The sequence below is a fragment of the Phoenix dactylifera genome, chromosome 14, assembly GCF_051530095.1.
Source record: "Phoenix dactylifera cultivar Ajwa chromosome 14, Ajwa_hap1_PhDact_Kaust_v1.1, whole genome shotgun sequence".
NCBI classification, from domain to species: domain Eukaryota; kingdom Viridiplantae; phylum Streptophyta; class Magnoliopsida; order Arecales; family Arecaceae; genus Phoenix; species Phoenix dactylifera.
Genome location: NC_143203.1, coordinates 27,167,863 through 27,194,123, shown reverse-complemented (window position 1 = coordinate 27,194,123; position 26,261 = coordinate 27,167,863). Strand labels below are relative to the sequence as shown.

Genomic DNA, 26,261 nt, shown 5'->3' with positions numbered 1-26,261 from the left:
AAGCTGTATGCAGAAAATTTTCCTTCAAATGCTCAAAATCTCCCTGCCAAAAATTCCCATCCAGCGTCAGTAAACAATCAGAACAAACATTTCTATATTTAACTATACCATCATTAAAAGGGTTCACAAAAATTCACTCTTCTATTTTTGGCTATTGATATGTTAAACTTAAAGTATTATATACCAACGTTCTCTAGTTAAATATGAACGCCGAAATGGCAAAACACGTTTGAATAATACTTTGTACTATAAACACCTATTTCACAATTGATTCAAAGATTGAATGATGGAAAAGGTGCCAAAAGTTAGAATTTTATAGCAGTACTCCTTGTTACGGGATCCATAATTGCCGATACACCTTTATCTTAAAGAAACAATGATACTAAGTGGTCATTATCTAACAACACGTGCATTCCTGATATTCGTGAAATGGTGATCATGTCTTATGGCCACATTTCATCCCAAAATGGTTATAATGTTATGCAAATGAATAATAAAATCCACCACACTCTTGTCACTGCTTGGTTCTCTATCTCCTATCTTTCCATTGAATTGATGATCATGCCAACAGGGCACTTCTATCCTATCTTATTAATAGACAGATAGAGTTGTAAATAGGTTTGGTCAGATCGGAGCATGATTAAGAATGGTCCGATCTGGTCTCTTGGTTTGATGTTTGATTCATAGCCAACCCAAAAAAAGACCGGATTGGGCCAGGTGGGGATAGATCCACGACCTAAGTTTTTGGATCTAATGGATCGTTTGGGTCAGATTCATGCATGATTCGATTCTAGCTCAAAAAAATTTTGGTATGAAAAAATTCGAGTCATTAACTTCGAGAAAACAGGCACATTTTTGTTATTATAAAAATATCAGCTCAAGATCACTTTTCCAACAAAAAATTTGTAGGAAACAAATCAGTTCTCAAGTGGTCACTTCAAAGGCCTTTGTCAGCAGCCATAATCTCCTGACTGATACCGGACATTCTGACAGATGGAATGGGTGCATGGAAAAGAAAAAATAGAGAATAATTCTAACTTCCATCATGGCATTAAGAGATTTTCACTGATGCAGCAAAAACTAGAAAACTTATCTTACCAATGCTTCGATTAAGTTATGCTGAATTGGTTCTGGTTCTATCGGCCATTGGGTTGAGTTTTCCAGGTGAGAGTGTGAGACCAGCCCCATTGTGAGAGTTCGAGAATTCCTGTAATTTATGTAGAAAACCATTTTTTTGTTGGCTTTTTTCCATGCCTTGACGGAGAACAAAAAATATTTTCTTCTTTATACTAGTTAAGTTGCTCAACTCTAGTGTTTTAAAACTGATGGTTTTTTACCAGGTAGCTCGTTGATATTTTATTCATAATAATTTGAATAATTTATTTCGTGATCGTGCAACATAATTAGGAAATTTGCTCGCTACATCATTGGAAGGCTATGTGTGGCCAGTGCTTTTCCCTTGTTTTGGTGATAGTTGTTTCCCAGACTTGTCAACTTAAGCTCAGTTTTTCACAGCAATCATGCGGTCGTCACTCAATGTCATGAACCTGTGACAAAAAAAATCCTCATCACGGATGAAAGGGCTGTGACAATGGCGAGAGAGAAGATTCATGACATGTGGAGCCATACTCAGGTCGGCTCGGATCAGATAATATACATAAAGATCCTATTTAGATCCGGATGATAGATGAGATGGGTCGGGTTAAGATTCAAAAAATCTAAATCTGATCCAAAATGTAAAATGGATCTAATTCTGAAACTTGATCGGATTTTATGAGTTCCTTATAATGGATTCGATTGGATTGAATCTAAGCAGGCTAGGTCTAATTACAAATCAACCCAATCTATTTACAGCTTAAGATAGAATGGATCACAACGGTGTTTATTCTTAATCAATCCATTATCTTCAATTTTTTCTTTCTATATTTGTGTTTTTTTTCGGAACTTCCCGGCCACTCTCCTCGGCTCTGTGTCCATCGCATTCGCAATCCTCCCTTCCTCCTTAATTAATTCCGTAATCCCACCTTCTCTCAATTTCCTATTCCGTCTTCTTTCGCCGTAATCCCACTAATCCCACGTAATATTTTACTATCTTTTTAAAAATAAACCCGCATAATATTTTATTATTTTTTAAAAATAAACCGGTCCGATCTTTTCTGGCTTCCCTCTCCTCCAACTCCAAAGGAATGATTTTCCGATGGCGTCGATCATGACATAGAGAGGGGAGAAAGAAAGGGAGAAGAATTTGGGGATGGGGAGGGAAACGTCGTCGGAGATCGAGATCATGGTCCCGCCGAGGCGGGGGGAAAACGTCGTCCATCCACTGGAGGCGAATCCGACCGCTCCGCCGCGACCGCCGGAGCAAGCGGAGCTGCGGCCGTTTCGGCGGTGGACACCGTGGCTGGTGCCGGTGTTCGTCGTCGCGAACGTTATCATGTTTGCCGTCACGATGTGCGTGAACAATTGCCCGAGGAATTCCCCCAGGCCCTGTGTCGCCCCCTTCCTCGGGAGGTTCGCGTTCAATCCCCTCAAGGAGAATCCGCTCTTCGGCCCTTCCTCGTCTAAGTGAGCTTTTTTTCTTTTTCTTTTGTTATTTCGTTTGATCACATACTTATTCAGAAGATTATTCTCCTTTGCTTCAAATAGGATATGAGCTCTTATGCAAATTACGGTTGTTCATATTTTTGTATTCACTAATTGTGCTATTCAATGATGTATTATTTGCGGTCATGTTAATTTGATTTTAAATTAGGCACTCAGGGCTGCTTTTTTTTTTTTTTTTTCTTGTTTGGTTTTGTTGTTTTGTGTTATATGGTGATATCTGGTTGAAGAGAGGGCGGGGCTCGTCGTAGGGGAACCGGTATACAAGATTAAACATTTAAACGATATTGTATTTATCAGGATGTTAACAACACTAGATGGGCATTTCTCACTCAAAGTGTCACAAAAGTTTGATTTTGAGAAAATAGATTGTCCCAAAAGAATGTCCCAATCGACAATGTCTTTAACATGTACCTGGCCATTGAATTCTAGTGATTGACCTACATATTGCTGTTTTTCCCCTCATTTTTTCTTTAACACGGCATTGGTTTATATTAAGTCTGTAGGGAACATTTGAAGCTACTGGAAGTTGACGGAACATTAACATTAAGCTCCATTGTTGATCGATCAAATTCTGCATAGTAGATTGCAGTCCCTTGCTTAACCTACTTTACAATTATGTCCCCAAAGTTTGTGAATTGACTTTGGGAATTTACTGAGGTCCTTTGATGTTATCTTCACCATTTAATCCCTGTTTCATGTCATGCAGGATACCTTTCATGGCTATTTTCAGTACGTTTTCTCTTGCTGGAAGATTAACCTGTTGAGATCGCTTGACATAGTGCGTACTAGAATGAAAAACAAGGATAATATTTTATTTGATATCCTATATAAAAGAAACCCCTGTATCCACATGGCAATTCTTCCTAGATCTCCACGATGAAGGTAAGGAATGCCATAATTTTGCTATTCGTTGAGTTGTATTCCTTCAACTTTCCTTGGAAATGTTAAAATGCATGCTTCAGAGTTCTCTTTGAGGCACAAGCTCTCACTTCATAGAAGGTCTTCGACCAAACTGGACAGTGACTCCAAGAATCTTCCTTACTCATGACACAAAGATATTAGGGATCATTTTCAAGATTTCCTTCTCTGAAGCTCCCAGCTTAACAATATTCTTTAACAGAAGAAATCAATAAGGTTCGTAGGAAACATACTGATAGTTATAATATCTATAAGAACCAAGACCAAAAGATCCAATTGCATCTGTTTATAGGCTGTTTGTATCATGCAATAGTTTATTGTCCATCATAACTTTAATTTTCTAGTGTGAATTTTGGAATTCTATTTATGTCCTGAATATTTTTGAATTGCTCCCATACTGTGTGAGTTCATGATGTTTGTAATCAACTGTTACTAAAATTGTAAAGTAAGAAGATATTTATTAACCAGTGTAAAAGATTCAAGTCCAAAAATGGATATCTTTGAAAATTATGCTCCTCGGTGCTATCTATGGATAGGAAAAATTGATTGGTAACTGCTTTCCTAAAGCAACATGGAAGTATTTTTTGTCATTATAGTGTAATTTTCCTTAAAATTTAAGTTTTACATTGTGGGCATCTCTTAATTGATTCGGTGCTCTTATGTGGCTAGGCCTTCACGTATCTTAATAATGTTTGAGCTTGTTTGTCTTCAACTGCACTAAAGTGGGATAGCTCCCCTGGTACTTGATATTCACCTTATGAATTGGTAGAACTTTCAAAATTTTCTCTATGCTTTGCTATGGTAGTCACGAGGGTTTGGAGTTGTAGGTGACATTATATGTATCTAATTCATCAGGCTAGAGAAGATGGGTGCTCTAGATGTGACTAAAGTGGTTAAGGAGCACCAAGGATGGCGCCTGATCACTTGCATTTGGCTACATGCTGGAGTTATCCATATACTTGCCAACATGTTGAACCTGCTTCTTATTGGAGTTCAACTTGAACAAGAATTTGGGTTTGGTATGTTGCATAATAAGTTTTAACTTCAGGTTATTTACTGATTCCATGTTCTGTCTTAGGACCAAATCAGATGCTGGATGCAGTCAAATGAATTGCTGTTATTGCCTGATGGAATGTCATATTTTACATTCTTGCATGCAGGAATCTGCATCATCTGTTTCCCTACCAGCATAGCAGATCCACTTGCAAACAGTGCTACTTGTGTATTTCCTTTGCATGGTTTGATATATGATATACTGATTATAAACAGGTATATACTATGAAATTGGGGCTTCATAGTGCCACTGCTCATTTGGGATAGTCACTCCCTTTGACTCGTCAGCTGAGGTTTCTAGAAATTTGAGAAGCTATGATCTTCTGGCAGCCAAACATTAACTCTAAACCACATAAAATTATTGACCTATAGCAGGTAAAGGGAGTGGATTTTCACAAAAGGGAAGTGGCGTTATCTATTCCATACAAATTTTAAACCAAGCTATCCATAAGCAATTCAAAGAGTAGCATTTTTCCATGTATGAGTTAGATTTGATGTTCCCTTGGGGGAAAAATGGTCAGGATCAATGTTGGATCCATTTGTGCTTTTAATAGAAGTAGCAACCTTTACATACTGTCAATGCTAATCACATTTCAGTGTCGTGGATTATGATCCTTGGCCCAGGTAAAGAAATTGGATTTGGTGGGTTAACTTGAGGTTGAGGGTTGCATATAAGTGACCAAATTATGAAATAAGTCACCAAATTATGAAATGAGAACATACTCAGTTTTTGCTTATCTGATGCATTTATATATTGCATATGGAGATGACGTGAAGGAGGTTTCATATGCTGAGCTCAGATATATGTCATATAGTAATATTTCTTATAGTTTTGTGCTTTAATTTTTTTTTAATATTAATATTGTTACATGACATTCTTGAATAAGAGATATTTCCTGAGAACCAGAATATTTGTTTTTCTTCTGCAGTGAGAATTGGCCTGCTATATGTCATCTCTGGGTTTGGTGGGAGCTTACTCTCTGCTCTCTTTATCCGATCAAGTATCTCTGTTGGTGCCTCTGGTGCACTTTTTGGGTTACTTGGGGGCATGCTTTCTGAGCTTATAACCAATTGGACAATCTTTGAAAATAAGGTAATCTTTGAGATATGGCATCTAAATGGAAGAAGTGCTGGTCTGACATTTTCAAATTTGGCGATTGTTTTTTAAACTATCTAATGCCTTTAATTTTAATCTTCAGTTTGCAACAATATGGACCCTCATATTCATCATTGCAATTAACTTAGCTCTGGGACTCCTCCCGCATGTGGACAACTTTGCTCATATTGGAGGATTTATTTCAGGGCTCCTTCTTGGATTTGTGTTCTTTATTCGCCCTCAGTTTGAGTGGGTCGGCCAAGAGAATGTTCCTCCTGGATATCACACAGGGTCAGTCAAAAGCAAGCACAAGATCTATCAGTATATACTTTGGATCATCGCTGCTATCTTTCTGATTGTTGGGTAAGTGACCAAATTAACGTTTTCTGCCTATTGAATATATTTTCATGCATGCAGTACATATCTGTGTTTGTGTGTGCATGCATTATGAATGGGTTGATTGTATGCTGATATATCCTTCAAGTTGTTTCATTTCAAAAAAACTGCCCGACAGAACTTTTTTGACCATTTAGAGTTTAAGACTTTGGCAGCATTTGTTCTGTTGCTTAATAGTTATAGAAATCTCTGTTTGTATGCTTATTTGCAAAATCCATTGGATGGACATCATAACTATAGTGAGGATATTGCTTGAAGGGCAGCAACTTAAACAAAAGAAGTAAAGAAACGACTCTAGTTTTTGTTTTGGCTTGTAAGCACTGCTGCCTTTTTAATGCAGATAACATGGATTCCATTTATGACAACCATCCATTGCCTCCATAACAATTAATAGGAACAATATTGCTTGAAGAGCAGCGAGAGATGACTTGAATTATTGGGTTGGTTTGGGTGCAATCATGCTTGCTTCAGAGGATAGGTGGCTTTCATGTTTGAAGATCAGCATGATGAATGATGATTTACAAATGATTAATCATTCTTAGTTTTTTTGATTTTTAAATCTCAGATGATGCCATCCCTCCCCACTCTTCTCTCCCTAGTCCCTTCTGTTCAACTCTAAAATGTTAGGCAGCGTTGCTTTTGGACTTGCTTATTGTTGATGATGGAGTATGTTCCAAAACATCCACCAGGTTCACTGTTGGCCTAATTCTGCTATTTCGAGGGGTCAATGCAAATGACCATTGCTCCTGGTGCCATTACCTGAGTTGTGTCCCTAATTCAATATGGAGCTGCAAGTCATCGGCCTCGTACTGCTTGGTAAGATGCTTGCATTCTTCTCACTCACTTGGTCGTATTATGGATTAAAAATGTGCTTGATTTATTTCCTGAAACAATGCTTCATGACTTATCCTTTCAGCCAGCTCAAGATGCAAATGGTTTGAATTTGACATGCCAAGGCAATGGAAGTAACCAAACCTTTTTCTTTCCTACTGCAAGTGAAACTCGGATAGAAGAGCTGTGCAGACAGCTTTGCAGTTGATGAAGTCCGTTCCTTGTATTCCTGGACCTTCATTGATTCTTTATGTTTGTGAAGATATATGTGTATAAGCTTCTGTAGCTTATCAACATTTTTGTCAAATAGTCGTTATGGTTTAACGTACTTTATTATTTTCATAGACGATCCTTGTAAAAACCCCTACACATGGCTTGAAATAATACAACATTGCCGATCGTCAAGTTGGAAGTAGAAGCCAAAAGTCGGTACTAAATGAAAGGCTAACAGAAGCAAGGAACCAAAGATGGTCAGCAGATAGGTAGGCTCTCCTTGATCCTAGCGGTGTACTAGTTCGATCGGTACTAGGTAGGCTCTCCTTGAAGCTCTAGCTTGTGACGTGTGCCTCTGCTCAGATTTTGAACTTTGCTTGTAATCTTTAGAGCAAAAAAAAGAAGTGTGACAGACAATTAACAGGGCCAACTGTAACATTGTGCTGAAAACCAGCCAGATTAACAATGCATGGATTGTGGTTCGACTACAATGAGCTGAGAATCCAAACTTGCAATACATATTTCTTTCAGACCACAGCCACCGACAATACAAGTATGCATTGTTTTACTCAGACTTAGGCGGCTTTGTTGCCAATGAGGAACTGAAAGTTCTCTTCAGGTATTTGGATTGGATGATTGTAGTATAATTTGTGTGAATGGTTTTTTTCAACTTTCAGGCCAAGATAGACAAAACATGAACTTTATTAATCCGACTTTTGGTCTGTGAGATTTAGCTGATTCAACAATTCTTGATGGTTCAGCTCTTTCGGGCCTGCAAATACCATCTTCTTACTATGGCAGATGTAGTACAAATATCCGACTAATTATTAACAGTGCAAGATTAATTATTATTTGAAGGTGATGATGATTAATTAACATGAACCTATATACGTGGGATCGTCTTGATCTTTTTACTGATGTTGTATTTGTGTACTATGATTTTGTTCGTTTTTATGATACCAGTGAAAATATATGTGCAAATGCACATATAAAAGAAGTAGGGAAATCTAATCAAAATTATAATTGACTATATTTTGAAAGGAATTTATCATTATATTATTAGTATATCACCTTGATCATCCATAGTAAAACTTTCGCTATGGAAATAATTATAGACTTCAATGTTTTTCAGATGACGCATATATTATATTCGTAGCACAGTTACTTCTGTTTGAATATTTGATTAAAATCTCAGACCGAGTAAACTGATAAATAACAAACCTTTATTTTTATTTTTTCTAATAAAAGACAATTGGTTTTTATTTATTGCTTACAGGATGGACTGCAGGTTATACAAGTCTCTTATGCTCACCGGCCTCCTGCCTTCGCATTGTACATTCCATCCCTGTCTCTTTTGATTCTCCTGTATATACTTCTCTCATGTATTCAATAAATTGGGTGGCTCAACTTTCCCTTCCCTAAAAGAAAAAAAGAAAATCACTCATGGACAAGGGTTGGGACCAACAAAAAGCTGTAAGAGTGGGATGGATCGGACTTGGAGGAGATTAAAAGGATTGAAAGAAATCAACGTAGAGCCGGCCGGCTAAAAGAAGGTAGTTCGCCAACTAGATGTAGGAAATCTTAAGAGCGTTTGGAACTTCTTCAGTTGGGACCCGAACTTTACTCTGAATTTAAAATAGAACCCAGTGTTTTAGGAGTCAGGGTTCTGCAAAGTGCTAGCTGCGAAGCAAAGAGGCAAATTTTGACCAAAAAGCAAAGAGGCAAATTTAGTATAATTTATTAAAAAATACTATAATTAAAGTGGGATTCTTTTACTAAAGCTAATTATATAAGTCGCATTTAAGCATGATCTGGCTAGAGAACGAGCATGAAGGAGTCCTTAAGGAAAAGAGAAGCAATGGAAATCAAATCAATATAATCCAATTATCATATTTATCTGGCTATAAAAATATTATTATTGAATTATGGGTTTTTTTAGTATGGATATCCTTTTAAATATCAAATTTTGCATGAATATCCTTCCAAAATTGATATTTGCATGTATACTCTCATAAAACTCTATTATTATACAAATACTCGTAATATAACCGTTGTTCTAACGGTGTTAAAAAAAATTATATTTATATTAATTAAAAATAAAATAAAATTTTAAAATTATGCTATTGTTCCTAACTTTTTTTTTCTTGCTATCGCGAATCGCGATCTATTTGCATGTCTACCCATTAAGGATATTTTAGTTATTTTAATTTAAAATCATTAATTTTTTAACGCCGTTGGATAGCATGGGTATATATATAAAAACAAAAATAAAAAAAAGATAGACAGACAAAATAAGTGTTTTACGGAAGTATGTATGTAAATATTAATTTGGAAGAATATATATGTAAAATCCAATATTTAGGAGCGTATTTATTAAAAAAAACTATTGAATTATTGTATTGAGTCATGTTAAGCAATCGAAAATAGGTTTGACATCTGAGACTAAACACTGGCCCGCACTCTTCGCACGTCTCTCATGAAATCGCCGATGGCGACCAGCGCCGTGAGCGGGTGCTCCCTTTTCCGCTCCGCTCCTCCGCCTATTGTCCTCCTCTCCCTCCGCATCTTCCACTCCCGCCCTTCCACTCTCTGCGGAAGCCTTCCTCGGTTCCTCCAAGATTTCGGTTGGATGGCCTCGTCTTCCGATATGATGGCAGGGGCCGGAGCTGTTGCGCCCACAGCCTCGTCGACTCCGTCATGGCGGAGTTGGCAGAAATCGCGCCAGCGGGCCAATTCGTGCGTGTATCAAGTAATATCCTTTTTTTTCGATCTCCTGGTCTTCTTTTATTGTTAGTTTGGGCACAAATTCTTCCTTTTTTTTTTGTGAGAAATTTATCTTCACTGGTGACCTCACAGGTTGTCACCTCGCTCCCTCACTCAAAGATTTTTTTTTAATATATAATAAAGATCTTTCATCATGTCATAGATGCATTAATTTCTAATCTTTAGAAGGGGTATGGTATATGCAATCATTGTAATCACATTTCTGGAGAAAAAATTTTCAGGATGATTATCAATGCACCCCGTAGAAACAACACCTAACTCATGATTTGATTCCCCAGATTTGTATATGCAATCTTTTCTCTTTTTTGTAACCAAAAAAAACTTTGGTGATTTGTCAGAACGTGGAGGAACTAGAGTAGTGTAGGTTAACTGGAAAGATGCTTTTGTAGTACCATGTGGTTGATAGATACCTGGGGACTTGTATAAACAATTTTAAATCGTAAATTTAAGGCTGCAATGTTTTATGCACCTATTTTTGTCAGTCTGGAGGGTTTCAGCACATAAAATGAATGTTACTAAGTGGAGAACATTGAGGCAGATGTGTGGTTGATTTAGGAAGGATTATATGTTTACATTATATGAAGTGAAAGAATTGCACGAGTTGAAGCGAGAGTGGTGGAGAGCATACTAAAATTGCGTGGACATGTTTAGTGACAATTAAAGTACATGTAGATAGATGTGCTTTGAATTGTGTGCAGGGTCATCAAAGACGAAAGTGCAAATCAAGGTAACAAGGATGGTAGTTGTGAGGAAAGATTTTGAGCAAGTTGTATTTGCAGATAATTTTATCTCCCATAGGAATGAATGGTGAGGAATGATTGATAAAAGTGCTTCTAATGGGGACCTGGTGGGACAGATGAGGGTGTTCACAACAGAATTAATGATGATGGTTGAAAGGAATTGCATCTATATGGTTCTATTTACTATCTTATCATCTAAAAATGACTACCCATTTGTAAGTAACCCACTTCCAAACGATGGTTAATTGAATATGTTGCATGGCCGGATGTTTGGCAAGAGTACATTCATGTGAATTGAGTATATCTTAAATGAGGTGATATGAAACCAATTTAGCGATGTACTTCATGCAGAGGAGGGTCTACGATTGCAACAGGACATGGGGTTGGGAGTGCTTTGGATGGAAGATCTCATATAGGTGATGCTAATGTTAATATGGCCCTTTTTTTTTGGCCCGGGGGGGGGGGGGGGGGGGGGGGATGGGAATTGAAGGGATATATATTATAGTTTTATTAGTGAAATAAAGATATGAAATTATGAATCTTTGACACAGTGATTAAATTGTTGGATCATTTAGGCCCTTATCATCATGGAGGAAGACTACTTGGGGGAGCTGGAGTGGGTATCTCAGCAAAATTGGGATAAAGTTGAGCCAAAAGGTCCCAATTTAAGATAGTTTCAGGGTGGTATCTTTTTAGGATTAACCCCAGCATCTATAAATCGATTATTTCCTTGTTACCATACAACCATGATGTATGTGAAGATTGTGGATATGTTGTTACCTTGTTCATTGCTGTAGAAGAGCAAGTAATGGTTATTTTTAATCTGGAGAACTTGGAGGATGCGAACTTTTTTTGGTTGGGCGGTTGTCAAGCAGGGGGAGAACCCCCTACTGATTTCATCTCAAGAAGGAAGAACCAGCCCAATCGGCCATAGCGGGAATCTAGAGCTGAGAGGGAAATGACTGTCAATTAAATCACTATACTCAAGATTATCGGCAGTCCAATTGGTAACTGCTAAAGGCTGATGTGAAAATGGTATATTACTATAGAATACCTTATATGAGGTCGGTGCATATTCTTCAAAAGTTTAGAGTCATTATCTGATCCAGTTCTTCATTCAGCATCAAGATTTCTTAGCTCTGGCTTCATGTGGTCAGAGTCACAAAGAAATTTTGAAGGTTTATTGGTTTATAGTACTAGCTGTGAACTAGTATCAGTGGTTAGCGGTTTGTTTTTTTGTTATTCCAAAGCTCAAACTTTTCTCTATTTGTTTACGAAATTAGATTGTTGGTGCCAAATCATAATCAGAATTCGTCGTTGTTTGCAGAATGGGATTACCCAGCAGTAAAGAATTGTTTGAAGTAAAACTAGAAAAGGGAACCTTGCAGAAAGGACTGCTGCTTGAATTTTGGAAAGATTCCCAAAATTCATTGCTAGCAGTTGTGCAAAAACCTGATGGGAAGAAAAAATGGATGGTGTATGATCAAGTTTTAATAAAAACAACTACTGCAGCTTGTTGATAGGTTGCTAGGTGGTTGCTTATTTTTTTTATTTATATTTCTTTTCTATGTTAATGCCATGCCAAACTCAACTGCTTATGAGGTAACGAGCTTGATTATTCATATTCTTATTCTATTTTGGTTCATGAAAACAGAATGGTACTATGTCCTCTATAAGGCCTCAGCAAGTCACATATATTGTACCTGGTATCGAAGATTTTGACCATACAAACATTGCTGAGTTTATTCAAAAAGCTCGGCATCTTTTGGTAAGTAGTAAGACATGATTCTTCTTTTTTTCAGTACATGTAACCATTTTTTTTAATACATTCATAATGTTTTGTCAAAGGATCCATCAATCCTGGAGTGTGGTTGGGTGGAGCTTTTGGAAAAGAAAAAGTCAGTGACAGCTAAGGTGTAAGCAGAGGTGCACTTTAAATAAAAAAAAATTCTTCCATGTTTTGCACCTTTCCTATCTTTAATAAATATAAGTATCATTTGCTTCGGATCATATGTGGTAGCAGGGATCCTCTTGAAAGCTACTGTGCTTATCTTTTGTTGTCAAGAGATGAAATATATGTTAATGCGATTGAGACAATAGGATCTTGTTCTGTTTATGAGCCTTGACCTAGTTTTCAGGTATTGTTTGTATCATGTCTGTCATCTCTGCACTACAATAATTGATGAGGTGGTATGGGAAAGGCCAACTAGTTGGAGTGGTTGATCCAAGTTATGCAGTTTAGGATTTATTGTGTTTTTGTATTTTCTTCAATTCATAGTAGATTACCATCTTTATTCTCTTTTTTGGGTCACTGTTTCTACGATATTGTGCAGTCTTATCCAAGTTTTCAGGTGCCTTTGTGTTTCTATATGCCCATTCTTGGCATAGAATGCTATGTGTTCTGGTCTTGCGCCGATTTGACCTGGCAAGCATCACACAAACTTCAGTTTGATATGCATGGACTTTTGGTCATCCCAGTTTATACATTGTTTCAGTTGAGAAATCACTTTGTATTTTCATGTATTATTTATGCCAAACAACTGATATTCTTTATCTGATATTAGGTGGAGGAACTTTTACACAGGAAGTTTGTCAAGGAAGCATCAGTGAAGGAACTTGAAGAATTTGTCCAGTTATTGATGTCTGCAACGGCAATGCCTCCACGCTCTAAACCTTCTAAAAGTTCATGGACAATAGAAGAAAAGGTCAAATGGAGGATTGAGGCTCATGAGGCATATGCTATAGATGCATACAGGAATGAGGAACAAAAGAAAACATCTGGAAATGTAATACATCTGACACCATAAGTGTGAATTAAATTTGTCCAGGTATCTTAATTATCTTATGGATAATAAGGAATGGTGACATAAAAAAGTTTTTATTTATTACCTTTGATGATAAAAGAGATGTTATACTTGTAGAAGATATTCAATTATATTGCACATATTCAGCATTGATCTATTTCTGATGAAAATCTTTAGAAAAAGGTGCATGACCATTATGTCTTCGATGCATTGTTATGCACGACTTTGTTCAATATTTTATGTGATTTAGTGCTCTTCAATTTTTTTTTTACCTTTCTATAGAGAGTGAGCCTTGGTGCAACAGATCGCTTCATTGTGACCTGGAGGTCATAGGTTCAAAATAGGAAAGCAGCCTCTCCGCACACGGGTGTAAAGCTGTGTATATCTGACATAGAAATGGCGGAGCCTCATGCACTAGCTGCCTTTGTTTTTTACTTTTTTTCCTTTCTGTACTCTATGTGTTCTCAAGTCATGCATTCATTCTGCTTTATAACACTAACTTTATTGAATAAGCTTTTCTTGGTTGGGTGCTGTTGTGGTAGATACTCAACGCAATGGGACTATTAACAACATCATCTGCTCCAGTGATCCTGCTTCTAGATATTGGATATTTCCCTCTTGATCTCTTAAAGTTCAACATTCATACTGAACATAGTGATGAAGTTTTGTCAGCTGCTGAAAGCCTTTTAATGCTCTCTTCTGATCCTGATGAGGTAAGAGTACCTTTATTTAGGGTTCTGTACATAAACATGCATGTAAATATATATTAATTCTTAGTTTTGTGAATTTCCTTTCCGAATAACAGGAAAGATCCTACATTTTGGAAACTCTATGCAATTGATGTGGATGAGGCTGACGAGGTAGGTTGAGATATTCATGCACTGTCAACTACATGTCACTTGGATATTCTTTACCATCCTGCAAAAAATATTTCGCTAAAAAAGTCCTTTTGCATTTTCAATTAATGCAGCTTGATGATGCACTAAGTGCAGCTAGGCTGCCAGATGGTCGGATAAAAGTCTGGATTCATGTTGCTGATCATGCTTGCTTGGTTGAACCTCACAGCATAATTTGAGAGGTTTTTACCTTTTTTTATTTTTTTTAATCCTTTTCCATCAACAAGATTAAGTTTGATGTGCTTAAAAAGAAAGTTAATCATTGTGTTTCTGGTATATAGGGAAGCGATGTGAAGAGGAACCTCAGTATTTTTGCCTACTGCAACATTTCCAATGTTTCCAGAGAAGCTTGTTATGGAGGGCATGAGCTTGCTGCAAGGTATACTTTGCAAGGCTGTCAGTGTTTCTGTTGCACCAAACAAAGATGGCAGGTAAATAGTGGATGTTTGGTTCTGTTCTTGTTGAGGTGTACCATTTTGTTTCTGTATAATGTTTTTCTTTTTTTTATGAGGCAATTTACTGCAATTTTCAAGTGCACAGTATTGCATTGTACACCATTTTTCAGGAACATTGTTTTATTGATTTCCAGGTGAAAGCTTTTCTTAGAGGAGAACCTATTTTCAGTTGGTCAAGTGGAATGAATGGCATGTCTTGTGAGCATGCATGTTAGAGTAGGTAAGAGGCTCTACAACAGCAGTCTAAGATATTGGCTATTAGAGTATTTGAGAAGACAGCCAAGGGAAAGTTTCGTGCATTGATCCTTTGGTTTATCAAGGATCAGATGGCAGCCTTGCTTCGTATGGAGGTAAACACATGCTTGTTACTTAATAGATTTATATATATATTGTTTTAATATTTAATGAACTGAAAGATTTTATGCATATTATTTATAGGTTTGCTTTTTTCCACCATCTTTTTCATATTAATTTGCATTTGAGCATGGAAAAGAATTAGTTGTGATGTGTTCTTTCTTAGGTAATTTTCTTTTATCAATCTAGAAAAAAAAAATATAAAATTTGAAGTGCTTCATTATTTCCTCTCTCAATCTTATTTTTGTTATTTCTCCCTGCCATTAGAACATGGAAAGTTATTTAACCAGGTTTTCTTCACACTTAATACATGGTTGATATGTGGCAAGCTTGGTCTTGACTCTTGATATGCTCTGTTCATTGGCCTTTGTTACTTAGTTTTTGTTATTTTATATCCCTAATCGATATGTTCTTTCACTCTGCTGGATGTCTGAAAGACAGCAGCACTTCTTGATCACGTAGGTTCTGATGTTTTTACATTTAACAAACAAAAGCAATGGGTCATACCAAGAACAGTGTGATCATGGTTCGTACTCCCCTAGACAAGGGGTGATCTTGTAATTAATTAATGTATTTGTTGCTTCTTATGGATTCTTTCAAATGATTACTGGCAGATTAATTAATGTAAAGAGGCGATCTAAGCAGAAGCCTCATGACAAGGCCAGCAGAACAGGGCTGAGTTCTATCAATGAAATCCAAAACAAAAGGCTATCCTATGACATTACCCACCTATTTATGCTTATGATCAATGATTGGATGATTACTGTTACATGAGAGTCCTGGTGTGGAGGTGCGTTACTATAGGACCATGGATGTGGAAATGAGGCCCTGTGATCCTACTGAATACCATGATCTCTACAGCTTTACGGAGACCCTGTTCTTCACCAGGAAACTCCATACACTGCAGACCAGATCCTCTGTACCCTGCAGGATTACAGGCTTCATATGCACCTTCCCTTTATCATTGTCAAGATGTAGTAAGGTTCTGCTTATGGTGGAATAGGGTGCTTGATGATTCAAACCTGTCTTCTGACTTGGACATCGGCATGGTTTTTCTTCTTTTGTTTTTAAAGAACATGACATTTATATGACCTTGCCAAAGAAAACTTGGTTCTTTTAATTCATTTTCTTCCAACTGTATTCTGGTGGTGCAATGGTACTGTTGTAATCTATGCAAAATCTTTCTGGTGATGGCATAGATTGGTTGCAACAGTAGGCCCTTTTGGTATGGCAGCATTTCTGAAGTCATTGGTTTTATATAAGCAGTGAGATGGACATGATGAGCTACCATGAATGGGTTATCAGGACAGATTGCCGCTGCTGTACAGATTTTGATTGACCTTTATGTTTGTCTTAGAATTGGTTATCAAGTAAAGACATTTTGATGGATATCAAGAGTAGGAGGAGAAGTCTGATTTTTACTGCAAAGGAAGCTAAAAACCTTGTATTGTTGCTTGCAAAACTATAATACCGTGAGAATCGTCTTTTTATTTTTCCAGACTTTCTATAATTTGTTTTCCATTCACTTCCATGACTAATGACGAGTGAAACTGAGTGCTCTTTGCGAATGTATCTGATCTGGGATGGGAAAGGCTTTGACAATGGTTTTCAGATTACCTTCGGAAGATATGATCCAATTTTATTTATCTACTGTCTCTTATGAGCTTGCGAATTCTCTTTCATGAAAGTCATGTTATGATGAGAGGTTTCGCTCGTGGTTGCCTGCTCCATCATGCGAGTGCTGTGTGTGGGCTGCAATTATTTCCTCACTGATGAGGCGTCGTGAGGCATTAACAATACAGGAATGGATGTGTGGTGATTAAGCGACCAAGTGATTTTGTCAGTTCTTATTGCTGCTGGGTATCGGTCTCAGTCTTTCATACCTCTTGTGCCTGGCTACTTGGGGAACGGTAGTCGTGATTAAAATACTATGTGATAACGTTTCTGGGCCCTATTTGTTGGTCTCGCTAACTACAGTCCCAATGGTTGTTGATTTCTTTCATGGCCGTCAGAAATTTCCTATCATATATATCTTCTCTAACCATGTATTTTGCTCTCTGCAATTATGATTTTGTGAAAAAATTGCTTTAGTTATTACAGAGATCAGCATTGTGCTAGCGGAAACTCAAAACTCTAGTCTAGCAGTCTGTTCCCGTGACCAGGGAAGGCCTCGCGGACCGAGCTTCCACTTTTTTTTCCTAGGATATTCGGTCGGTCACATATCGTACCCATCACCTGCTCTAGCTGAATTAAGAATTCTCTCACTTTCTCCATCTTTTTGAAGGTGTTAAATTGTACGTATAATTCAAACAGTGGGCACCAGCATCATAAGATGTTCTTGAAACATATCTCATATATAGAGCGGACCTGGGCATCACAACCCTGGCTTCATAACTAAAATCAGACGCCATGCCCATCATCGACCCTCACCAAGCTCAAGTTGCATGATTTTTTTTCTTCTCCTTACAAAAACAGCTGATATGTCTTCGGCTTTCATAATACAAGCGGATGGCATATCCTAAAAATTGTAGAAGATGTGCATTAGGATGCTTATCGGCAGCAATTCAATCCGTCACTGCGTTCAGAAGATCGAAGAGTCCACCGTGGAAGTTGTCTGGGTAGCTTAGTGGTAAGGGAGCGATAATTCCGCCCAAGTTGTCTGCGTTCGAAATGCACGGGCATCGATTAAATTAGGAGATCGGATGCCCCATGCCCGGATGGCTTGCTGGCGGTTATGCTTTTCTTCCACTTGTACCGAGATGGTGCTGGGATGACGTACCCACACGTAAGGCGGTGAACCCACGAGTCGGGAAAGGCATGCGAAACCTGCGACCTGTATCGAACATTCCCTGGTGGAAGGATGGCCAGTGAGGGCTGCTGCATGGGTGGGCTGGTCCCTCGCCCTCCCCTCCTATTTTTCCCCAAAAAAAAAAAAAAAGAGTTCACCGCGCACAGCGCATGCCGACACCCTTGGCATGTTTACCGATGCAACTTTAGATCTAAGCAGTTCTCTTGAATTGATGCAACAACCTGTTCTAGCCAATGTTATTCGTAGCTTGGCACGTTATCCTGTCGCCACCCTCGCTAGCTGTCTATCCGAGTTCTTCTTCACTACGTGGAAAACCTGAAACAAAACTCTTATTCGCGTTGTTGATACCGTGTGCTTACGATTAATAATCCTGAGACTCGACTATGCTGATCACAGTTTTCAACTTTGATATCTAGACCGGTGTAAAAGGTATAAAGCGGCATGGCTGCTCCTGGATTCCAGCCAGGCTAGTCTTTTTAGAGCCTATATATTTAGGGCACCACCCCATGTTGAGTTGTTTCCTATCTATCCTCTTAGTAGTTTGGTGTTGCTATCCTTCTCTTCCTCTGAAAAAGAAAAGATAAAAAAAAAAGCAATTGCTGCTCTTCTCCCAGTACCACTACCAAGGGCAAAAGGGTGCCAAATTATATAATCAGAAAATGATTGCAAGATATCCTGAGCTTGCACAGAGCAAGGATAGATAGTCCGGAATGCCATTTTTTTTGTCCATTATTCGATCGGTAGTCCACGAACCTTCCACGAAAATAAGTTGATAGCATGGAAAATGCATGGCATCTTGATGGATTTCAGAACCCTAGTCTTATAAGGGAATCATCATTGTCCCATGCAAACAAAACAAATAATTGAACCGGCGTACTCTTTTTGTAAGAGAGAGAGAGAAAGAGAGAGAGAGAGAGAGAGAGTATCCTCTCCATTTGTTTTCCTAGTCTAATTAGCTAGATGAGATTCCACACTCATTCAGACCATTTGATGGTCCAATAATGCAGCGTTAATTGGTCACACAGCATGACTCATGGACTGCTCTCCTGCTTGACGTTGCACATCCATGTGCCCATCACTTAGCCATGGGTGTGCGGCAAACTCCCGTTTCATGTTAACCATCATGCAATATATATCTGACGAGGAATCCACCATGCATATAGAGGTTTGTATATATGACAGGTTGGAAAGGGATATGATATAGGTTTCCTTTCATCATATATTATAGTACACATTAATTGAAATGTAAATGGCTAATCCTAGGCTTATGCTCAGCCTAATTGCCTGGGTATTTTGAAAAAGGCAAAGCCATTGTCCAAATTAAATGTCTTGAAGTAATTTATTAAGGGTAGCCATGTATCAACTTCATGCTGTGCTGCAACCATGTCCATCTCCCATGTAGAGAAATTGCAATCCTAGTATGCATCTTTCCGGTTGCTCCATTCAATGAAAGCCTTTATGGTGTCAAATATCCACCACCTATCGATAGAATGTGATAAAGTAGCATATTTTAATGCATGAAGTTTCTTTGTTACCCAAGCATTTCTTCTTTTAAAACTTTGGAGAGAAAAGCTTTCAAAAATTTATGATAAGATATACACACACACACACACACACACACCATGCATTTATATTGGGTCACAGTGATATACCATGCTCGCTACTTCATAGGGAGTTGAGCTGAAAAAGAAATTACATGAAATCATGCAGGTCCAAAGAAATGCGAATTGGGGAAACTCTAGACCGCACCCCCTCAAACAGTGTGGATTTCATGGCATGGCAGCATTGAACTTGGAAGCCTTTATGCCTCTCAATCATGAAGTTAATGCGAGGGACAACCATGTCTCTTATACTGCATTTGGCAGAAGATAGTGCAAATAAAATAATTTATTTGCATTCCAATTACTTCATGGATTGAATGGAACAAGCCTAGATTCTGTTCGTTCCAGAACCTGTAATTCTTCGAATTGTCTGAATGATGTTATTTAGTTGGAAAACTGGAAGGAGATAACTACCTAAAATTTTGATAAAACCAAAGACCAGTACCCCTGCCTATTGCAAGATATATAATTGGCCAAGCATGACTGAATGCCAATTGCATTATTATTATTATTTCCCCGTACTACAACAACAATAATATTCTTTTATGTTTCTAATGATAAAATAATAGATTCAATAGGTAATGATTAAATGGCGCCGATCGAACATGATCTTCTCCCAAACGAATCTCTAGCTTCGACCAGGTCTCTACATAATTTGGACACAAGATGATCATGATAGGCAAAACGCGGCAACCTTCTGTCACCAATGACTTGACCTCTGAAGCCAAAGCTTCGGGTTGCGTGGTTTTCCACCCTTTTTGGTCACCGACATCAAGATGCTATGCGATAGATAGCAAGATAGATAAGCTAGTCAAAAGGAATTGAGACTGTTTCTTGGACTTGGGTGGCCTCGGAGGACAGGAGAGGAATCCGAGGCTATCGCCCCTTTCTTTTTTCCTATTAATTCCCCCTCTCCTCTTTCAACTGCCAAGTACTACCAACCAACACGCGTGGTCAATACCCTACTCCTCGCAGCCCTACAACAAAGCAAAGCATAAGCTGCCGATGTCCTCGGGCTGCAGGCAGATATAGTAGCCATCTTTTGACTTAGATCTTCAGCAGAAACATTACTAGGCTCTGCGATTGAGGCTAAGGTGGCAAATGGGTTGTGAGTCACAATGTAGGTGGACGATTATCTTGTCAGAATTGGATTAGGTTAGGTTTCGGATGTTCGAGGCAAGACCTAATTCCATAGGATATTGGACTTTTAGCTGGTTATTTACCAATGATTTACTCGCAATTGTTTTGATGCTCGCCAAAACCACGGACTAGACATGCATTCCAATGGATCTATGAAGTGTCTGATGATTAGCTAAGAGCTTGTGTCCTAGAGTACAATAATCAAAAATTAAGGGATGCTCGGTGCCCTCATGATCAAATGCCGTCTCATATTACTCTGCAATTGACCAATATAAACTGATCTCTTTTGAAAGTTGGAATGATAGTTTCATGCAAATTTTCCCTTCTTTATATCGAAAGAGAGAGAAAATAATAGTTGATACAATATTAATATATCAGCATAGGAATTTAATTAGCATCTATTAACCATCCTACGTTACATGAGTGTTTAGCTACTAGATGCTACCAATGCATAGGATAACAGGTTTTTTATTTTTGTTATTATATCAACTATGATGTGATCTTTAGATATTAAAAATCAAATGAGAGATATTCCTAAAACTTCTTCGACATCTTGCTAGGATCAACGACATCTTGATTAAATCAGGTTATCTACGAGGATCGATGGGCTATGGAGCTATCCAAATGGAGCAACAACCAGTGGAGCTATTCCCATGTATGATGTATCTATTAAAAATGGGAGGCCAATTAGTAAGCTATGTTACCTTTGGTAAAAGCACGCTCAAGCCTAAATCTTAATGGGCTAGAGGAGCAGCAGATGGAGCCCGATTCACATGGGAAGGAGCAAGGACATCCCGGGCCAGAAAAAAGAGGGTTGGACGCTTTTGGCTCATGGCATGCGTTCGGGACGTATATTGTTACATTTCTACCATTCCTACGCAAGGGCATATCAACAAACACTTTCCGACCAGGAGAGCACCCTGGCTTTCTCTGGAGAGCTATAGTAGTAGTACATCAGGAGAGAAGAAAATAGGTTGCGAACGTCGAGATCATTGATGGCCTCCATGGAGGGGAAGAAGGTACCAAGTTACCGGTCAAAGAAAGGAGGATTAAACGAATGTCGCAACGAGTTATGTCGACGGAGTCTTAAAACACGGCATGTTCAGTGCCGCATCCACATGGGAAGAAGGTGGCCGGAGGAAATTAAAGAAAGGAACCTAGTAAAAATTTATGGGTGAAGGGAAGGTTGCTAGCTCCATTACATGAGGTTTTCTTGTCGTATATGTTAAGCCCTTGAGTTAACCAAGTTATAAAAGGCTATAGAAAGCCATACTAAGTTGCCATGACTAGCTAGCTACACGTAATGTTTGTTTTCTCTGTCTCGAAGAAGAGGTCACTGATTGGCCGGATTTAGAATCGAGCTAACAAGATAGAGTCACATCTTCTATTTTAGGACATCTGATGCTTCGTAAGAGGTTGTATCTCGTTTAGGGTGAGGTACATTTATTGAACTAAATGGCTTTTTTTTTTTTTTTTTGCTGATCATTTCGGTAGATTTTCCTCGACTTCCAAGGCATATGTACTTAAAGTTTTTAATAATATTTTATTTTCTAATTTTTTTTCTTAATGTATTCGTATTAGAAGAGTATGAAACATCTGTCTTAATTTCAAAAAAAAAAAAAAAGTTTCTATATCCCACCGTACGACAAATATTTCAAACTCAGCCAGTTTGACCCCGACTACGAACATCCACAAACAAAGGCCTAGCAAAGACTACCAAAACTCCCATGCATGATACGTGTGATTAGTACTAGAATTCCACTAGGAAGCCGTGTCAAAGCTTGCTTTGCCCAAACGTCACGTGGCACAGTAACGTTCCAGAGAAAAAGCAATTTCCGACACCGCAAAAATAATCGTTCAGCGCATCGAAGCCATGAATCAAAACACAAGATTTGTCAAGCGTCCGCAAGAATATCCACACTCCTCTCCTGATCTTGTTAACATTGTAGTTTCTCTAAGGAGATCTAGGCAAGGGAGTTATTCTGAGGATTAATCGACAAACTAAGGTAAAACTCAATTACATCAATTAAGAAGAGGAAATAAAAAGCAGTAATTTATCGTGAGGCGATTTGTAATACCATCCTCCTTAATTAATAATTTCTCTCTTAAGTAATAAAACTGTAATTTATTGTGAGGCAATAAATTAATTAAGACCAGAGCATTAAACCAGCGGAAAGACGAGGTTGGTGGGTGGGACCCGCCCACGTACATTTAAGGCGCGACATGAGGACCGATGAATCCGCACGGATTGCCGGGCCCATCACAACGTGGGTGGTTTATTGTTAGGTTCGAATTCTTAGAAGAAAAGGGCCCGTGACGGAAATTGTATAAGAAAAAAATAATAAAGAAAATAAACGGGCCGGACTCGGCGGAGAAATTTTCCCACGAATCCAATTCAAAACCCCAATCAAATTTGGGCCCCCGGAGTACGAAAGAGAGTCCTTGAATCATAGCCGTCGGTGGCGGCACAACTTGGGATGGAAGCAAAGCGGGGATTTACGAACCGCTCTCTTTCTTTGTCGCCTGTCCATCTCTGCCCCGCCCTATGAGTGGGCCCCCGTTTCCCTTTTCTGCTTTAGGGTCATACTAAATCCCAGCCGTCGGTTGACCATCAGATGGCTAGCAGCCACAGATTCCGAAATTATGATGGCCAAATGATGATTTAGCCCGCGATACATGGAAAGCGCATCCAATCCTATTATCTTAGCACAAACGCTTCCTCGTCGCACTCCCTGTTCCTTTCTCTATTTGCTTCCGGAAAAAGCATTAATTACTCCCCTTGCCATTATTTTGTCTCACACACTCTCTCACTCGGACCCTTCCACTCCAAAACCCCCCCGGGTCTCACAAACTCCATAAATACCGCTCCTTCCTCCCCCATTCTTCACCAATCTCGTCTCCAATCACAACACTCCTCTACATCTCTTTCTCTCTTCTAAAAAAATGGCCATTCTGCGACTCGTCGCTCTCGCTTCTGTTCTCGCTTTCTTGTCGCCGGCAGCCGCCCGCATTCTAGGCGTCTACACCGGAGGGGCGTGGCAGAGCGCCCACGCCACCTTCTACGGCGGCAGCGACGCCTCCGGCACCATGGGTGCGACCCACATTTCCCCTTTATTCTTCCATTAGCTCCATTCTTCGCAAGACTAGCCATCATCTGTGTTTCTATGTGTTGTCTCTGCTTTGGTCAGGAGGGGCGTGTGGGTACGGGAACTTGTACAGCCAGGGGTACGGGGTGGAGACGGCGGCGCTGAGCACGGCGCTGTTCAACGAGGGGCAGAGCTGCGGCGCGTGCTTCGAGATCAAGTGCGCCGACGACCCGAGTTGGTGCCACCGGGGAAGTCCCTCCATCTTCATAACTGCTACCAACTTCTGCCCGCCGAACTACGCTCTCCCCTCCGACAACGGCGGGTGGTGCAACCCGCCCCGCCCCCACTTCGACCTCGCCATGCCCATGTTCCTCAAGATCGCCGAGTACCGCGCCGGCATCGTCCCCGTCTCTTACCGCAGGTACCATCCCACTGCTGCATTAATCGATGATGTCGGACAAGGAATAGAATTAATTGATTTAATTAATCGATGCCACAGGGTGCCGTGCCGGAAACCTGGGGGGATCCGGTTCACCATCAACGGGTTCCAGTACTTCAACCTGGTGCTGATAACGAACGTGGCCGGCGCCGGCGACATCGTGAGGGTGAGCGTGAAGGGGTCGCGGACGGGGTGGATGCCCTTGTCCCGAAACTGGGGCCAGAACTGGCAGTCCAACGCCGTGCTGGTGGGGCAGTCCCTCTCCTTCCGCGTCACCGGCAGCGACCGCCGCACCGCCACCTCCTGGAACGTCGTCCCGGCCAACTGGCAGTTCGGCCAGACCTTCGCCGGCAAGAACTTCCGATTCTAATACATCAAATCCACGGCAACAAAAAAGGGCGGGGAGTCGGAAATTAAGAAGTCTTCTTTCCCGCCTTGGAGATAGAAGATACCTACATTTTAGTTTCTTTTTTTTTTTCTTTTGATCTTCTTGTCGCCAGATATCCAAGTTGGTATGGATTGTGTTGGTTTTTAGCAGCTGCGAAAGGTGAAAAGAGTGAGATTGAGAGAGAGGAAAGAAAGTGAAGACAGAGAGAAAAAGTCGATATAAATGTGTGTGTGTGTGTGTGGGTGAAATGAACTTTTTTTGACTGGAATGGGGAGGGTGGAGTGGTGGCGTCGTTACTTGTTCTAGGTGGTGGGAATAGACGCAACGGCAGCGGCTGAAGTGGCTGCAGGACTAGTATAAAAAGTGTCCTTGTAGCCCGCAGTTGCTTAATATATCTAAATTGTCTGAATGTAACGTGATAAACTGATAATATGATATATTTAGTTGTGATGGTGATGTCTCTGGTGTTACATGATTGGAACATATGCTTGCTGTTGTGATGTACTTTTTTGTCTTAATATTTCTGGAACCAGATCACAGACCTTTTTTATCTCCTCGGTCAAAAAGGGCAGCTAAATAAAGAAGAAGAATGAAGGTTAGCTGACAAAATCTAGAGGTAGAGGCTATTGTTGCTTGCATTGTAATTTGTCCCAAGGGGAGGGTAGCTCGTCAGGCTGCTCGTAGTCTCGGCAAGCCAAAAAGCCTCTGGGCTGGCCACTATCAAGCTCATTCAACGATGGAGATCTTAGCTAACCGGGAACCATGATCAACACTCTGGAGAATTCTTTCTTGCAGGCCAGGATCAAGGACTTGGATTTATTTGTTCCTGGTCCAGATAAACCTCGCATTGCTTACCTCGACAAAACCATCTCGCAAAATTTTCTTAGATTCGAATGGGTGGAACGCGAAGGAAATCAGCTGCATGGGGGAGTTATCACGATCTAGTCAACTTGAAGTGACGCTCTAATTAAAGAACAACCTAACATTCTTGTACCAATAGTGCCTCAAAGAGCTGCTTATTATGGCCATAGTTTGCGATGGAACGGCTAGAGATGGAGTTGTCTAGTGCTCTCCATGATATATTGTATTTTAATTTTTTTTTGCTGTATCCATACACGTTATGTATAACATGTACGATACTTTCATTTTAGAAAAAAAAAGAAAAAAGAGTGTTTATCATCATCTACGCCAACATTAATACGATTATCTTATAAGGATACCTAAATCTTAATCTGTAATTTAAAACTCATTCTGTATTATAGAACATGCATTTATCTAAGCCATACTTGAAGAGCCCTTACTTTTTGCTCCTTGCCAGCAAGATCAATTGCCTTATCGTGCAACGGGATTCCACATGGTTACAAATTCTGAGATCCCAAGGAAGGCATGCGAAAAATTAAAGGTCAGCTACATGAATGCGGCATGCGCTGGATACGATACTTTTGCGTTCATCCAACACTAGGAAACTCTACAACTGTAGTTGCACGATTCAGACCTTACAAATAATGCATGCCCCAACGGGTAAGAACCTGTTTAAACTGAAAATTCTATAAAAATCAAGCCTATAGATCCATTTATGTTTCATTTTTTAAAAGTCTGTCCAAATGTAGGCCAAATCTTTGTCTTCAGGCTGCAACAAAAAAGAAAAAAAAAC

General features: G+C 39.4%; 3 protein-coding genes across 7 annotated transcripts; all 3 read left to right on the top strand.

Moving 5' to 3' along the window:
- The first annotated feature begins 2,144 nt into the window (after positions 1-2,144).
- On the top strand, positions 2,145-7,242 carry LOC103697033 (RHOMBOID-like protein 1). 4 transcript variants are annotated; one of them, XM_008778799.5, is made up of 6 exons: positions 2,145-2,565; positions 4,378-4,541; positions 5,505-5,668; positions 5,775-6,034; positions 6,757-6,883; positions 6,984-7,242. In XM_008778799.5, the coding sequence occupies exons 1-6, from the start codon at positions 2,252-2,254 to the stop codon at positions 7,104-7,106; spliced, it is 1,152 nt and encodes a 383-aa protein (XP_008777021.3). In that variant the 5' UTR covers positions 2,145-2,251; the 3' UTR covers positions 7,107-7,242. The 4 variants fall into 4 exon arrangements, with proteins under 4 accessions (XP_008777021.3, XP_088566423.1, XP_089783264.1 ...); XM_088710297.2 differs by lacking the exon at positions 2,145-2,565 and adding an exon at positions 3,368-3,486; XM_089927138.1 differs by lacking the exon at positions 2,145-2,565 and adding an exon at positions 3,609-3,738.
- Positions 7,243-9,526: 2,284 nt separating this feature from the next.
- LOC103697025 (ribonuclease II, chloroplastic/mitochondrial-like) lies at positions 9,527-16,268 on the top strand. 2 transcript variants are annotated; one of them, XM_088710718.1, is made up of 10 exons: positions 9,527-9,860; positions 12,290-12,403; positions 12,484-12,549; positions 13,200-13,421; positions 13,722-14,152; positions 14,245-14,299; positions 14,410-14,517; positions 14,617-14,766; positions 14,925-15,140; positions 15,759-16,268. In XM_088710718.1, the coding sequence occupies exons 1-5, from the start codon at positions 9,588-9,590 to the stop codon at positions 13,770-13,772; spliced, it is 726 nt and encodes a 241-aa protein (XP_088566844.1). In that variant the 5' UTR covers positions 9,527-9,587; the 3' UTR covers positions 13,773-14,152; positions 14,245-14,299; positions 14,410-14,517; positions 14,617-14,766; positions 14,925-15,140; positions 15,759-16,268. The 2 variants fall into 2 exon arrangements, with proteins under 2 accessions (XP_088566844.1, XP_038988398.1); XM_039132470.2 differs by having other exon boundaries at positions 9,531-9,860; positions 13,982-14,152.
- A 7,224-nt stretch (positions 16,269-23,492) lies between these two features.
- LOC103697017 (expansin-A4-like) lies at positions 23,493-25,063 on the top strand. Its single transcript, XM_008778782.5, has 3 exons — positions 23,493-23,785; positions 23,883-24,201; positions 24,280-25,063. The coding sequence occupies exons 1-3, from the start codon at positions 23,638-23,640 to the stop codon at positions 24,587-24,589; spliced, it is 777 nt and encodes a 258-aa protein (XP_008777004.1). The 5' UTR covers positions 23,493-23,637; the 3' UTR covers positions 24,590-25,063.
- Positions 25,064-26,261: the final 1,198 nt, after the last annotated feature.

Excerpts from the sequence above, each read along its gene's own strand:
- LOC103697025 (XM_039132470.2), top strand. The coding sequence starts at position 9,588 with ATGAAATCGCCGATGGCGACCAGCGCCGTGAGCGGGTGCTCCCTTTTC. Across the intron at positions 9,861-12,289 it reads CCAATTCGTGCGTGTATCAA|AATGGTACTATGTCCTCTAT; the intron begins GTAATATCCTTT and ends TCATGAAAACAG. Across the intron at positions 13,422-13,981 it reads AAAAGAAAACATCTGGAAAT|ATACTCAACGCAATGGGACT; the intron begins GTAATACATCTG and ends CTGTTGTGGTAG.
- LOC103697033 (XM_008778799.5), top strand. The coding sequence starts at position 2,252 with ATGGGGAGGGAAACGTCGTCGGAGATCGAGATCATGGTCCCGCCGAGG. Across the intron at positions 4,542-5,504 it reads TGAACAAGAATTTGGGTTTG|TGAGAATTGGCCTGCTATAT; the intron begins GTATGTTGCATA and ends TTTCTTCTGCAG. Across the intron at positions 5,669-5,774 it reads GGACAATCTTTGAAAATAAG|TTTGCAACAATATGGACCCT; the intron begins GTAATCTTTGAG and ends TTTAATCTTCAG.
- LOC103697017 (XM_008778782.5), top strand. The coding sequence starts at position 23,638 with ATGGCCATTCTGCGACTCGTCGCTCTCGCTTCTGTTCTCGCTTTCTTG. Across the intron at positions 23,786-23,882 it reads CGACGCCTCCGGCACCATGG|GAGGGGCGTGTGGGTACGGG; the intron begins GTGCGACCCACA and ends TGCTTTGGTCAG. Across the intron at positions 24,202-24,279 it reads GTCCCCGTCTCTTACCGCAG|GGTGCCGTGCCGGAAACCTG; the intron begins GTACCATCCCAC and ends TCGATGCCACAG.